The sequence below is a fragment of the Triticum dicoccoides genome, chromosome 5B (assembly GCF_002162155.2).
Source record: "Triticum dicoccoides isolate Atlit2015 ecotype Zavitan chromosome 5B, WEW_v2.0, whole genome shotgun sequence".
Classification (NCBI taxonomy): Eukaryota; Viridiplantae; Streptophyta; class Magnoliopsida; order Poales; family Poaceae; genus Triticum; species Triticum dicoccoides.
This window is the reverse complement of record NC_041389.1, coordinates 666,181,110-666,197,646: the sequence shown is the minus strand read 5'-3', so window position 1 is coordinate 666,197,646 and position 16,537 is coordinate 666,181,110. Positions and strand designations below refer to the sequence as shown.

The 16,537-nt window shown below is 52.4% G+C and overlaps 1 protein-coding gene across 1 annotated transcript; it reads left to right on the top strand.

Annotated features, from left to right (window-relative positions):
• Positions 1–253: 253 nt before the first annotated feature.
• On the top strand, positions 254–798 carry LOC119306566. The gene has a single exon (XM_037582749.1). The coding sequence runs from the start codon at positions 315–317 to the stop codon at positions 690–692; it is 378 nt and encodes a 125-aa protein (XP_037438646.1). The 5' UTR covers positions 254–314; the 3' UTR covers positions 693–798.
• The last annotated feature ends 15,739 nt before the right edge of the window (positions 799–16,537 follow it).

Here is a 16,537-nt window from a genome sequence, read left to right as displayed (position 1 = left end):
GAGGTGCATTATCAGAAAGTAAGTGGTACAGTAGTAGTACTAGACAGAACTGGAGAAATAAATCGTGATTGTTAAGCAGTAAAGCTTCAAGAAACAAATTAATCATGACCAACCTGACGGTGCAGCGTCAGCTGGTCATTACTAGTGGATGCAGGCCTGTAGTCGGTCATTAACAAAACGTAGGCTTGCAGCTCACACTCTCGTAGTACCTCAATCCATTATTAAACCCAAGCTCTCCTTCCAGCAGCTCCCGCGTCCAGAGGCCTCGCCACGTATAAAACACCACGGGCCACGCTCTCTGCGGCAGAGCAGGGATGGGCTCGAAGCAGCAGCCCGCGCTCCGGCCGAACGCCGCCGAGAGAGGCTGCGGCGGCGACGGCAGGGCGGCGTCGCTGAGCGAGCGGTCGAGCCTCACGAACGCGTCCTTCAGGGTGTACTACAGCCTGCGCGCCGGCGCCGTGCCGTTCCTGTGGGAGTCCGCGCCCGGCACGCCAAAGAGGGACGCGGAGTCGCCCATCCGTGGGGCGGCGATGCTGCTTCCTCCCCTCTCACCGCCGCCGTCGTACCAGTCGCCGTTCCAGCGGAAGGGGAGGAGGTCGTCCTGGACGGCGGCGGCGGGTGGCATCATGAGGGCGCTGCTCGGCGTGCTTGGGCTCAGGAAAAGCCACCGCCGGCGTCCCGCTCCCGCCTAGTGGTGTTTTTGAACTGCCGACGTTGCAACTTGTGTGTTGTAGACTTGTATAGTAGGTACATGCTGGCGTCATCGTTAAACAACACGGGCGAATCGATTAATTATGAGCACCACGTGGATCACTTTTGCTCTGTTTTTTCTTTAAAACAATTCCTTTTTGCGAGTAAGATTCACTTCTGCTTTATATGATTGAAGCCATCAATCAAGCCTGCCCCCGCGTCGCCTAACCTAGGCGACACGGGGGGTGATCTGCTGCTGCCGGCCCAAAGGCCTCCTCCCTCATCCTCTCTCCCCTGCCGTCGCCAGAGGCCACGCTCGTAGCCTGGCCAGTGATGGCGGTGGCGGGGCTTTTCCCCTCGCGTGGCGGCTGCGTCTTCCCCTGGCGGCGACAGCGCATGGAACTGCGGGGCACCGGCGGCGTGGAGCGGCGGGTTCCTGACGGCGAGTGTGACAGGGCGTCAGCGCAGGCGCAATACCTCGGCAGAGGAGCCCCTATGGCGGCGGCCTAGATCGCGGATCTCGACGTACCCAGATGGGCTTCGGCGGGCCGGCGGATCTGGTGAGCGTCTACAGGCGGGCATGGTGGGCCTGACGACGCCGGCCTAGGCACCATGGTGGTGCCATGGCCGGTCAGGCGGCGGCGGCCTGGATTCTGCGCCCAGTCCCCAGCAGCGATGGCTGCGGTTCGTGTACAAGTTGCTTGATGGAGGTCCTCTGTTCAGATCCGAGTGAAAACCTGGCCAAGGCCCGCGGTGATGGCCCTGTTATGCGGCGTTTCCTTCTTGAAGGCATCGCCAAGGAGAAGTTCAAGACAGCTATCTGCTACCTCCGGGGGAAACCCTAAATCAGTAGATCGGATGATGGCGGCGCTCTTGTTTCGGGCGTCATTCCAAGAGGTGTACACGGACTCGAGGGAACGGTGGTTGGTTTCTTTGGTGAGCGGTGCTTCATCTTAAACATTGATGGCGGCCGATCTCGGTGGCGTGGTGCAGTGGAGACTTGGCGTCCGATGCTTGGAGATGGACTCGTGCAGGAGGAGGACACTGTCTGGCTTCATGGTGGCGTCGATGGCAGAGTGGCCTCACAAGGTAGAAGCCTCAATATCTGCTCTGAAGACAGGCCTATGGAAGATGGCGGCGACGACACATGTGAGTGCGTCAGAAAGATTTGTGCTCCAGACTTGGTATGTGGCTTGGCTGGGGCTTCCGGCTTTTGATGATAGGCTTAGGTGAGTGGTTTGAGTATTTGAAAGTGTAACTAATCCCTGGATGGTTTTGGTAATTCTTAACAACATATAGCTCATTGAACTAATGCTCTTTCAAGATGATCATTTCAGAGAGTTCAATATTGGCATGGCATGGACTAGAGATGTGGACCCCTCAAAATGCAAAGGATACATATTGGCAACAAGTTCAAGGCTCTACTTTTTTATTTAAGTGATTCAAGATCACATTGAGTCCATAGAAAAGTTAATACTATTAAAAGGGGATGAGGTGTTGCTTAATGGATTTCTTGCTCAAATTTCTTAGTGACATGCTCCAAAACCCTCAACCACTTTCTCATTTCCACATATGTCCCAAACCTAAAAGTCAAATTCGGCCCCACTGATTTGATCTACCCGGCGCCACCGAGTCTCATTTGACATAGCCAGTGCCACAAACCCTAGTCACTTCGGTCTCACCGATAGGGATCTCGGTCTCACCGAGATGGGATTGCAAACTCACTGTTTCCTTTTTGTAACATTTCGGTCCCACCGAAATGAGCGAATCAGTCCCACCAAGTCTACAATGCAAACTCACCGTTTCCTTTTGTAACACTTCGGTCTCACTGAAGGAGCGAATCGGTCCCACCGAGTTTTCATGACCAACTCTCAATGTGCCTATTAATAAAATCGATCCCACCGAGTTAATGTGATCGGTCACCTGAGATTATGTTATGCCCTAACCCTAGCAAATCGGTTCCACCGAGTTGACTGTATCGGTCCCACCAAAAATCCTAACGTTCATATTTTGACCTGAATCGGTCTGACCGAGTTTCATGATTCGGTCCCACTGAGTTTGGGAATCTGTGTGTAACGGTTAGATGTGTGGAGGCTATATATACCCCTCCACCCACTCTTCATTCATGAGGAGAGCCATCAGAACGTGCCTACACTTTCACTACTCATTTTCTGAGAAAGAACCACCTACTCATGTGTTGAGACCAAGATATTCCAATCCAACCATATGAATCTTGATCTCTAGCCTTTCCCAAGTTGCTTATCACTCAAATAATCTTTCCACCATAGCCAAATCTATGAGAGAGAGTTGAGTGTTGGGGAAACTATCATTTGAAGCACAAGAGCAAGGAGTTCATCATCAACACACCATCTATTACCTTTTGGAGAGTGGTGTCTCCTAGATTGGTTAGGTTTCGCTTGGGAGCCTCCGTCAAGATTGTGGAATTAAACCAAGAAGTTTGTAAGGGCGAGGAGATCGCCTACTTCGTCAAGATCTACCCAAGTGAGGCAACTCCTTCATGGGTGATGGCCATGGTGGGATAGACAAGGTTGCTTCTTCGTGGACCCTTCGTGGGTGGAGCCCTCCGTGGACTCCCGCAGCTGTTACCCTTCATGGGTCCACCTATCGGAACCACGCCAAAAATCTCTGATTCAACATTGCGTTTGCTCCTTTCCAACTCCTCCCATTTATCTTCTTGCAAGTTGCATGCTTTACTTTTCGCTGCTCATATACTCTTTGCATGCTTGCTGAAATTGTGTTGAGATTGCTTGACTAGTGCTAAGTTGCTAAAATCTGCCAAGAATTAAAATTGGGAAAAGGTTAAGTTTTTATTAATTTGGTCAAGTAGTCTAATCACCCCCCAGACTTACTTTCGATCCTACAAGTGGTATCAGAGCTTTGGTCTCCATTTTCCTTGATTTCTATAGCTTTGGTGATCATAGCCTTGGTTTCACAACCTAGGAGAGTATGACGTCTAGCGAGGGAAACTACCACCGTAGAGGTCCTTACTGTGATGGTACTAATTTTGCTAGTTGGAAACATAAAATGAAAATGCACATTTTTGGACATAATCCCGCCGTTTGGGCTATTGTGTGTATATTGGTTTGCAAGGTGAATTCTTCGATGGGATAGAACCAAATCGTGAAGCTATCGTGGAAGAATTGAAGATGTTGCAATACAATGCTCAATCCTCACTACAAAAAAAAGACACATCCGTGACATTTTGGGCCGAATGAAAAAAAATTCTGTCATACATATGACACTTCTATGATGATAATTGTGACAAAACCCGGTATCATCATAGATGTGGTGGGCTCCTACTTCTATGACAAAAAATCATGACACAAAATGGGCTTTTCGTCCTGGGCAGGCCGGAGACGCAGCTGCATGACATTCTTTGGGCCATCCATGACGGAAAAAACCATGATAGAAGTGAGGGCGAGGAAAATTTCGGGGAGTTCCTGGTTACGGTGGGTGGTCGAGGGCCGAGCGATGCGTGTTTCTCTCGTACACATATGCGCGTGTGTGCGAGGCATTGGCTCTAACTGAACCCGAGCGAGGCATTGGGCTCTAACTGAACCCGAGCGATTGCACTGCAGGCTACGCGTCAGTGAACCCGAGCGATCGATCGATGGCTGTTAACTAAACCCGATCGAGCGATTCCTTCACTACTGCTGCTAACTGAAGCCTGTCGGGGAACGTAGCAGAAATTCAAAATTTTCTACGCATCACCAAGATCAATCTATGGAGATTCTAGCAACGAGAGAGAGGGGAGTGCATCTTCATACCCTTGAAGATCGCGATGCGGAAGCATTGCAAGAATGCGGATGAGGGAGTCGTACTCGCGGTGATTCAAATCGCGGAAGATCCGATCTAACGCTGAACGAACGGCACCTCCGCGTTCAACACACGTACAGCCCAGGGACGTCTCCTCCTTCTTGATCCAGCATGGGGAGAGGAGAAGTTGAGGGAGAGCTCCGGCAGCACGACGGCGTGGTGGTGGAGCTTGCAGTTCTCCGGCAGGGCTTCGCCAAGCACTACTGAGGAGGAGGTGGAGTTGGAGAGGGGGAGGGCTGCGCCAGGGGCAAGGGTTGTGGCTGCCCTCCCACCCCCTCACTATATATAGGGGAAAGGGGAGAGGGGCCGGTCCCTTTAGATGGATCTAGAGGAGGGGCGGCGGCCAGGGGAAACCCTAGATGGGTTTGGGCGCCCCCACCCCCTAGGAAACTTCCCCCCCAAGCCGGGAGGGGTGGCTGCCCTAGGGGTGGCGCCCCCACCTCTCCAGGTTACGTGAGATGGGGTGGGAGGGGCGCTCAACCCCTTAGTGGGCTGATGTGCCCCCTCCCCTTGGCCCATAAGGCCCCCCAACGCTTGTCGGGGCCTCCAAAACCCCTTTCGGACACGTTGGTCATCACCTGGTACCCCCGAACAATTCCGGACTCCAATACCCTTCGTCCAATATACCGATCTTCACCTCCGAACCATTCCAGAGTTCCTCGCCATGTCTGGGATCTCATCCGGGACTCCAAACAACCTTCGGTAACCACATGATATTTCCCATAACAACTCTAGCGTCACCGAACCTTAAGTGTGTAGACCCTACGGGTTCGGGAACCATGCAGACATGACCGAGATACCTCTTCGGCCAATAACCAATAGCGGTATCTGGATACCCATATTGGCTCCCACATGTTCCACGATGATCTCATCGGATGAACCACGATGTCGGGGATTCAATCAATCCTGTATACAATTCCCTTTGTCAATCGGTATGTTACTTGCCTGAGATTCGTTCGTCGGTATCCCAATACCTCGTTCAATCTCGTTACCGGCAAGTCACTTTACTCGTTCCGTAATGCATGATCCCGTGACTAACTACTTAGTCACATTGAGCTCATTATGATGATGCATTACCGAGTGGGCCCAGAGATACCTCTCCATCATACGGAGTGACAAATCCTAGTCTCGATTCATGCCAACCCAACAGACACTTTCGGAGATACCTGTAGTGCACCTTTATAGCCACCTAGTTACATTGTGACGTTTGGTACACTCAAAGCATTCCTACGGTATCCGGGAGTTGCACAATCTCATGGTCTAAGGAAATGGTACTTGACATTACAAAAGCTCTTAGCAAATGAACTACACGATCTTGTGCTATGCTTAGGATTGGGTCTTGTCCATCACATCATTCTCCTAATGATGTGATCCCGTTATCAGTGACATCCAATGTCCATGGTCAGGAAACCATAACCATCTATTGATCAACGAGCTAGTCAACTAGAGGCTCACTAGGGACATGTTGTGGTCTATGTATTCACACATGTATTACGGTTTCCAGTTAATACAATTATAGCATGAACAATAGACAATTACCATTGAGGGAGTCCTGGACTAGGGGGTGTCCGGATAGCCGAACTATCATCATCGGCCGGACTCCAAGACTATGAAGATACAAGATTGAAGACTTCGTCCCGTGTCCGGATGGGACTTTCCTTGGCGTGGAAGGCAAGCTTGGCAATACGGATATGTAGATCTCCTACCATTGTAACCGACTCTGTGTAACCCTAGCCCTCTCCAGTGTCCATATAAACCGGATGGCTGACGAACAACAATCATACCATAGGCTAGCTTCTAGGGTTTAGCCTCCTTGATCTCGTGGTAGATCTACTCTTGTAACACACATCATCAATATTAATCAAGCAGGACGTAGGGTTTTACCTCCATCAAGAGGGCCCGAACCTGGGTAAAACATTGTGTCCCTTGTCTCCTGTTACCATCCGCCTAGACGCACAGTTTGGGACCCCCTACCCGAGATCCGCCCTTTTTGACACCGACATTGGTGCTTTCATTGAGAGTTCCCCTGTGTCGTCACCGATAGGCTCGATGGCTTCTTCGATCATCAGCAACGACGCAGTCCAGGGTGAGACCTTCCTCCCCGGACAGATCTTTGTATTCGGCGGCTTCGCACTGTGGGCCAATTCGCTTGGCCATCTGGAGCAGATCGAAAGCTACGCCCCTGGCCGTCAGGTCAGATTTGGAAGTTTGAACTTCACGGCTGACATCCGCGGGGACATGATCTTCGATGGATTCGAGCCACAGCCAAGCGCGCCGCACTGTCACGATGGGCATGATTTAGTTCTGCAGCCGAACAGTACCCTAGAGGCCGCACTCGAGCCCGCTCCGATCTTCAATTCGGAGCCGGCTATGCAGATCGAGGACGGATGGCTAGACACCGCCTCGGGGGCTGCAACCTCTACGGCGATAGAGCCGAACACTGATCTTGTCCCTCATGAAGCCCGTGACTCCGAGGTGCCGGACTCCTCGCCGGACTCCGAGCCTCCCGCGCCCCCTCCAACCGAATCCGGTTGGGCGCTGATCATGGAGTTCACCGCCGCGAACATCTTTCAACACTCACCTTTTGGCGACATCTTGAGCTCGCTAAAGTATCTCTCGTTATCAGGAGAGCCCTGGCTGGACTGCGGTCAGGACGGTTGGGATGCGGACGACGAAGAAATTCAACACCCACTCACCACCCACTTAGTAGCCACTGTCGACGATCTAACCGACATGATAAACTTCGACTCCGAAGACATCGACGGTATGGACGACGACGCCGGAGACGACCAAGAACCAGCGCCTATCGGGCACTGGAAAGCCATCCCAACTCACGACGTATACATGGTGGATACACCAAAAGGAAGCGATAATGAGGAACAACGGGACATGGCGAAGGACAACTCCCCCAGCAAACAACCAAAACGGCGACGCAAGCACCGCCCGAAGTCCCGCCTCGATAAAAACGGCACCCATACAAACCCGACCCTAGAGCAGGGCGAAGTAGTCGACTACGAACCCCACAAGCAGCACGCCGGAAAACAGAAGACTTTCCCACTAGAAGTCAAAACAGTGAACTCACTTCATGTGATAACACGAAAACACAGTGCGACACCTGCCATACCAGGACACCATCCGCAGAATGGGGATAGACCCTACCAAAATTCGCAGTAGCAGCACTTCCTTCAAAGGAGTGATGCCAGGCCTTTAAGCCAATTGAACAGGCTCTGTACCACTAGAGGTTGTGTCCGGTTCATCCGACAACCTCCATCGCGAAAAGCTCACTCTCCATATCGCCCCATTTCACAGTGGCCCTCAAGCACTACTGGGACGCGAAGCTTTCGCCCGCTTTAACGCAATAACACATTACGCGTCTCTTACGCTTAAAATGCCCGGTCCACACGGCATAATCTCATTAAAGAGTAACTCCGAGTGTTCCTCGACCACGGAGAACGTGAGGCCGCCTTGACAGCCACACACTAATCCGACCTTGCAGGTCAAAGGCCCTAAAAACAGGTCATTCAGACCTCGGACACGGTTAGGCGAGTCCGGCGTAAATAAACAAGGGGCTTCCCAGCCGCATACCCCTTTACAAGGGGCTGCACGTATAAACGATGAGAGCCAATAAAGCTCAACTTTATTCATCTTCCAAATTATACTTTATTTTAAATACAACTTTTGCATGATATTTCTTCCAAACTAAGTCCTTCTCTTTTACAGATGAAGCACGTGCTACACCCGTCCAGGATACATCACAACGGAGACACAGGCGCAGACGTGCAGCAGGGACCCGTTGCAAGGATTATTTTCAGATTAAGACCCTGCGTAAACCTTTCTTACTTTCTCTTGTTGATACACATCCCCCGGTTTTCTACCATAACCAAGGAGGAGGCTGGTGTTTTGGCATCGGCCGCGTCAGAAGTTCCCGCCTGGACCTGGACACTAGGGGCTTAGGGCATTGTTCTGCCCGGTATCATAAAGACCGAACACCTTAGGGAGTGTTCGGCGTCTCGAGTTAGGCCTTATATGCACCAGCTCCGAATCATGTCTTTGGTCAAATGTTGGGTTTGCCCGGCTCCTGTGTTTTGCTGCCTTACGTTCCGCTCCATCGGCTAACGCGGCACCAGGAGAACTACTGCGATTGTGCCCCGGTTCGGCCGGGCGAGCACCTCAGTAGAGAAAGCCGAAAACTGACTGTCGTGATATAGCGAGAGACTGGTCAACCACTCTATCGACTATTGGAATGTTTAGAATTCCTCCGCTTTGACGAAGGACCGCTTCCCGGTCAGGCACATACGCGCCCCGAGTTCGGAGAGCGCGGTGCCTCTAGGGGCTATATAGTAGCCCCACCATCGAGCTCCTATGGCTAAGTGAAAGTGATAAAGCATTATAGTCCGGTTGCCTAGTTTGATATGCTATCACCTCCTTCAAAGGACCAAGACGTTGGATTAAGTGTGAAAAAGCACTTTTCTTTTTTGCAAACACCCCCGCACCATGTGCGTGGGGGCTGAAGCCAAAGACTGCAACTTTCAGGTTATTCATACATATACGGCCGCACAGGAGATAGTTCAATACTTGAACGCACAAGTATAAAAAGCCGTTGCATTATAAACATGATCTCAGAAATCATACATGTCATTTAAACATAACATCTTTCGAGCACTGCGACTCTATTAAACGAGCGCCCTGCAGGACTTCCTCAAAATAGTGCTCGGCAGGTAATCGGCTTTTGTCCGAACCCCGGGATGCAATAGCGGTGGCATCCATCTCCGCCCAGTATGTTTTCACATGGGCGAGAGCCATCCGTGCACCTTCTATGCATGCCGACCGCTCCATCGCCTTGATATGTGGCACCGCCCCAAGGAATTGCTGCAACAAGCCAAAATAACTCTTCTGCTTGGGCCTTTCCGGCCACAGATGAGCGACCACATCCGTCATGGCAAGTCCGGACAATCTATTCAGCTCAGCCCACTCAGCCAGCCGATCAGTCAACGGAAGTGGACGCTCCGGACTATGGAATTGAGACCAGTAAAGCTCTTCCATTTCGTGATCCTTCTGGCTTCGGAAGTGCACGACTGCGTCCGCCGCACTCGCCGCCAAATCCAGATAAGGATGCTCCACACCACACAACTGGCCCAGCTGAGCATACTTCGGATCCGTGAACTTCCTACGCAGAAGAAAGGGCTTTCCAGCCGCAATGTCTCCGGCTTGACGCAGTTCCTCCTTCATAGCCCGCATCTCACTCCGGGCATCCTTGACTTCGGCGGCGGCCTTCTTCAGGCCCTCTTGCTCCACTCGGCGTTCTCCTTCAGGAACCTCACAACGGTCGGTAGCATCTTTTAATTTCAAGGCCATTCCGGCCATCTCTTCCCTGCTTCGGCAGTGAGCAGCCTTTTCGGCTTTTAGCTCTTCCGCTGCCTTCGAGGCAGCCGCATCACTTTTCCTGGCTTGCTCCTTGGCTCGAGCAAGCTCTGCACGAAGGTCTTCCACAGCAGCGGCACCATCTGCATCAAGCATACAAATTGTAAGGAATGGGCGTCAGCTCCCTTACTAGGCAACCGTGGAGCAACCACCTACCTTGTGAATCATCAAGTCGTTTATTGACCAACGCGATGTCCGCATCCGCAACATCGAGTTGCCTCTTCAGCTCGGCAACTCCATCAGTCCGGCTGGCCACCGAATGTTTCGCCACCTGCATAGGAAAGGCGACATTCTATTACTGAGAATATGATCCTTGGCACGTTGTCGCTTTCGACAGCATACCAAGTCTCAGGGGCTACTATCTATACAGGGCGCACTCCATGTGCAAAACTGTCAAAAGGTATGTCATTTTTTGCGTACCTCAAACCCCGTCAGCAAATTTCCGATGGCCTCATACAACCCACTTTCGGCGGATGAGACCCTCTCAATTACCATACTCATTAATGTGCGGTGATCTTCCGAGATAGACGCCCTCTTGAGCAAATCCTGCAGCTCCACCGGCCGTACTCCAATGGGTGCCGGACTCTCCGGCCCCGCCGGACTCGGGGAGACCCTCCGTGACGACACCTCATGGTCGTCCGCCCCGCCCAACGGGGCGGTAGATGGAGGCGTCTCGCTCTCCATCATCTCCGGACGAAGGTCCCCCGAAGATGAGCTCTGCTGAGATGGGCTGAGATCCGAACTACAAGGTGAAAACTTCGGTTACCTTTGGAAATAATATAGGGGCGTTCCCTATTACAAAATTCCCCCTTTTTACTTACGGCTCGCTGGAGGGCTGATTCCTATGGGGAGAATGTGCGGCCGGGGCTCTTCCCGCCACAGGACCTTCCGGTGCAGATTTCTTTCCCCGCTTTGAGGCTTTGGCCTCCGAGTCTTCGAAAGTAGTCCTCTTCTCCCCCTGGAAGGAGGGACTCTCGATTCCCCCCTTACTGAAAGCCTCCTTGGCAGAGGTGGTAGTTTCCCTGTGCTCCCCTTCTCTCTCCTCCGAAGGCGCAAACTCCAACATTTTGACTAACACGGGATCCGGCGTGGTCTCAGGGAGGGGGGCCGGACACCGTATCAGTTTTGCTTGCACTATCCACTCCTGTCCAAGGGATAGCTGGTTAAAAGGCAAACCCATGATAAATAAATGGACAATATGTCCGGTCACAGGGCTACTTACTTGGGTATCCGGGCGATTGCAGCTTAGGCCAGCGTCCTCGGTCAAGTCCGGACGCATCTCTTGCGATCCGAAGAACAGTTTGTACATCTCCGCGGGTGTCAAACCCATGAAGTGTTGGAGAGCTCGTGGCCCCTCCGGATTAAATTCCCACAGGCGGAGGGGGCGACGTTTGCAGGGCAGAAGGCGCCAGATCAGCATAACCTGTGCCACTACGACCAGATTAATCTCCCTTTCTTGGAGGCCTCGAATCCGGTCCTGCAACAGGGGTACGTCTTTGGACGGCCCCCAGCTAAGCCCCTTGTTGACCCATGACGTCAGCCGTTGTGGGGGGCCCGAGCGGAAGACGGGCGGCGGCTTCTACCTGCTGCCCCTGGGGGCGGTGATATAGAACCACTCCTGTTGCCACAAGCCGAGCTCCTCCTGAAAAGAGCCCTCGGGCCATGGAGCATCGGCCCTCTTGCTTATAACCGCCCCGCCGCACTCTGCCTGACGCCCCTCAATCATCTTCGGCTCCACGTTGAAGGTTTTGAGCCACAAGCCGAAGTGACGGGTAGTGCGGAGGAAGGCTTCACAAACGACAATGAATGATGAGATGTGGAGGATGGACTCCGGAGCCAAGTCATGGAATTCCAGCCCATAGTAAAACATGAGCCCCCTCATGAAGGGATCCATCGGGAAGCCTAAACCCCGACGGAGGTGAGACACGAACACGACGCTCTCGCCAGGTTCGGGAGTAGGAATAACTTGCCCTTGGGCAGGCAACCTATGCGAATCTCGTAGGTCAAGTACCTGGCGTCTCTCAGCTTTAGCACGTCTTCTTCCGTGACGGAAGAGGGCATCCACCGGCCTCGTAGGTCGGAGCCGGACATTGTCGAAGGTCGAAGGTACCTGAATCTGGAGCTCTGGGTGTTGGAACTCGGGGCGAGGGGCGGATTTGATTGAGGATTGAAGAAAAAGAACGGGCCTTGGTCTCATTATAAAGAGGAAGAATACCAAGAGCCGTCCCCGTGACCGTTTGGAACCCGCCTTCGATGGAGGGGGCATGGCAATGGGCGCGGTTGGGTTACCCACGTCCGTATTTATGAGAATCCCGGAATAAGGGGAACACGATCTCTGCTTCGACAAGACGTGCCAAGGAAACCGCTTCGCTAAACACGCTGAGGTGGTATAATGAAAACGATTCAAGTAAAGGCTTGGTAGTGGTGTGACGTCATGCCACCAAATACGTTAGCAGATTGAACTTGTGTAAATATTATTCTCTCTACGGTGGTGCGTGGAATTTATTTTGCAGAGCCGGACACTATCCTGGTGTTCACGATCTTCCATAAATTATTCGGAGAAGGAACCCGCCTTGCAATGCCGAAGACCATATGCGCGCCAGACTCGTCGTCGTTGAAGCCTGGTTCAGGGGCTACTGAGGGAGTCCTGGACTAGGGGGTGTCCGGATAGCCGAACTATCATCATCGGCCGGACTCCAAGACTATGAAGATACAAGATTGAAGACTTCGTCCCGTGTCCGGATGGGACTTTCCTTGGTGTGGAAGGCAAGCTTGGCGATACGGATATGTAGATCTCCTACCATTGTAACCGACTCTATGTAACCCTAGCCCTCTCCGGTGTCTATATAAACCGGATGGCTTTAGTCCGTAGGACAAACAACAATCATACCATAGGCTAGCTTCTAGGGTTTAGCCTCCTTGATCTCGTGGTAGATCTACTCTTGTAACACACATCATCAATATTAATCAAGCAGGACGTAGGGTTTTACCTCCATCAAGAGGGCCCGAACCTGGGTAAAACATCGTGTCCCTTGTCTCCTGTTACCATCCGCCTAGACGCACAGTTCGGGACCCCCTACCCGAGATCCGCCGGTTTTGACACCGACAACCATGAACAAGGAAATACAATAATAACCATTTTATTATTGCCTCTAGGGAATATTTCCAACAAAGCCGATCGATGCCGCCTCTCTGGATGAACATTGAGCGTTGCGGGGGGGTTGGATGAACAGTGAGCGGTGGCGTTGCCTCTGGATGAACAGGACCCCATGGTGTGGAGGGCTGGATGAACAGGACGACCCCGTGGAGGGCTGGATGAACAGTATATGGTGGAGGCGTGCCCGTGGAGGGATGGTTGAACAGTAGCTGGTGGAGTAGCGCACGGTGGAGGCTGGATGAACAGGAGCCCATGGAGGCTGGAGGAGGTCGACGATAGCCCGTGGAGGCTGGAGGAGGTCGACGGTGGCGATGAACAGTATCCCGCGGAGTCCCGTTTTGTGGTACGCCACACCCCTCCCGATGAATAGGACCCCCGTTTAGACCGTAGCGCTCCAACACAAGTCCGTTTTGTCTGTTTTGCGATACGCCACACCCCTCCCGATCAACAGGACCCCCTTTTCAACCGTAGCGCTCCAACACAAGTCCGTTTCATCTGTTTTGCGGTACGCCACACCCCTCCCGATCAACAAGACCCCCGTTTCGACCGTAGGAGGTCTGTTTCCTCCGTTTTGCGGTACGCCAGACCCCTCCCGATGAACAGGATCTCGTTTCGAACGTGGCCGGTCGAACACAAGACCGTTTCCTCCGTTCTGCGGTACGCCAGGCCTCGTTTCCATCGCTTGTTCCATCCAATCCCTCTCGATGAACACGACGACGCATTCCGTTCCGACCCAGACGGTTGGCTCCCACTCGTTCCGTTGCCTCCCGATGAACACGACGCATTCCATTGCCTCCCCATGAACACGATGCATTCCGTTGCCTCCCCATGAACACGACGATGACGATGTTTCTCCGTTCCGACCCAGCCATGTACACGAGCCCTGGTCGTACGTATGCGCGAGTAGGCGTTCGAGACCCCGCCCGTATGTATACATACGTGGCCGTATTTTCTTTCTTGCACACACGACGCTGTGTACGCTTTGACCAGGTGGGTTTCAACTGTCAGGCACTTCCTTGCATGCGAAGATGTAGCTGGTGGGTCCCAGCAGTCAGGGGGGCGAATCATTTTTCTTTGCCCAGACGCACTTCCTTGTGTGCGAAGGTGTAGCTGGTGGGTCCCAGCAGTCAGGGGGGAAACATTTTTTCGCGAAATTCGGTGGCCCGTCCGGTGGGTCCCCGCTGTCAGAAGGACGAATAATTATTTTGTGCGTAATAAGGAGGCACTTCCTTGCGGCTGCCGTGGACCCAGCTTTCAGCCTCGCCACGTATAGTACTCTTCTGTGGAAGTTGGTCGTTGACCACATTGACCACGCCGCGTTGAGAGCACCACGGCGGTGGACGACGACGAGGCCTAGGAAGGGGACGACGCGGAGCCGGGGAAGACACGGCAGTGGATGCCCACACGAAGAGGAGTATGAGGGTTCACTGGTTCAGCTGCAGTGTGAGGCTGTCATTGCCGCAGAGTAACAGGGGGTGTGGGTGAGTAGAGGGATGGCCTGGCCAGCGGTGGGAATAGTAGGGGGCGGTGAGGCCTCCGCGGCAGCATAGCTGGCCACGGGAGGTAGGAGCAGGCGGCACGACCGGCGCTTTTGGGCGGCTGGAGCAAGAAGACCAGAGGTTGAAGAAGCACTACGGCCGTTGGATGGACATCGTACGGTCACTGGAGCTAGAATTGTTCATATTGACTAAGTTGACAAAGCCCTCCATCCTCGTCAACTTAGTAGGCCCACAAGTCAGCCTCCCACCAAGGTGGGTCCCAGCTAGCAGGGGGAGTATTCATTTTTTGTGCGTAATAAGGAGGCACTTCCGATGGGTCTGAGCTGACAGCGGGGGGAACATTTTTTCACGAAATACGGTGGCCCGTCCGGTGGGTCCCAGCAGTCAGGGGGGAAACATTTTTTCACGAAATAAGGTGGCCCGTCCGGTGGGTCCCTGTTGTCAAGTGGAGGAATAATTATTTTGCGCGTAATAAGGAGGCACCTCCTTGCGACCGTCGTGGACCCAGCTGTCAGCCTCTCCACGTATAGTACTCTTCCGATGGAAGTCGGTCGTTGACCACGTTGACCACGCCGCGTCGAGAGCACCAGGGCGGTGGACCACGGTGAGGCCTAGGAAGGGGAAGACGCGGCAGTGGAAGCCCGCACGGAGAGGAGTACGAGGGTTCACTGGTTCGGCTGCGGTGTGAGGCTGCCGTCGCCGCAGAATAACAGGGGGTGTGGGTGAGTGGAGAGATGGCCTGGCCAGCGGTGGGAGTAGTATGGGGGCGGTGAGGCCTCCGCGGCAGCACAGCCGACCACGGGAGGCAGGAGCAGGCGGCACGACCGGCGCTGCTTTGGGCGGCTGGAGCAAGAAGACCAGAGGTTGAAGAAGCACTACGGCTGTTGGATGAACATCGTACGGTTACTGAAGCTAGAATCGTTTATATTGACTAAGTTGACAAAGCCCTTGGTACACGCCAACTTAGTAGGCCCACAGGCCAGCCTCCGAAACGGTGCACCCCAGATGTCAGGGGGAGGAATCATTTTTTGGGCGACCGAAGCTAAGAATATCCGAGATTGAAGAAGAAGCACGACATCCGTTGGATAGACATCCAACGGCCACTGCTGCTAGAACCGTGTGTTGACTATAATAAGTTGACAAAGCCTTGCATACGTGTCAACTTATTTTCTTAGGGGACGGTCAACTTAGTAGACCCACAAGTGTGTGGCAGAGAACTTATAGCCCATTTGTGATTTGTAAGAATGTACACCACATTTTTGAATTCTAATGAAATTTACTACAACCCATTTATAGTTTGTTAAAAGTATAGTCCATTTTCTAGGTAGGACAACGATTAATAATTTCAACCAACTGTTGAAGACAGAATTCAATAAAATTTCCCAGATTTTGATGAGATCCGAAATATTTTTATCCTGAAATTTCTAGTCAGATTAAATATAAATTTGTATTAAGTAAAAATCCAACGAAACATTGCGCGCGCAACAATGAAAATTTAAGATTTTCAAAATCCATAAATAATATTTTATAAACTAATTTCGTGTTTGGTGCGTTTTTTTATAGTTACTGCCCAGTTTTTATAATTACACCCCATTTATTATTACTAAAGCTCATTTTCCTGTTAAGCCTAATGCATCCATCCTTGGAAAGATTTGCAGCCCAGCGGGGCGGAGAATAACAAGTTGACCTTGCCTAGGTATTCCTCAAAAAAAGGTATAGCTGGGCTAGCCATTTTCATCTTGAAAAAATTAGTATCTGGGCTGGATATCTGGCCTGGGCTAGACGGGCCACAACCCGCCTAGTTAATACCATGCTCTCCTCTGAACAACAACGAAATCATCGCCAAGAAAAACTCTGCAGTGCTCACGCCTCAAAAACACAAATACTGCTCGAGCTGCTTGGTCCCAGCTCTCGGCCGCACCTTGTGCAATTC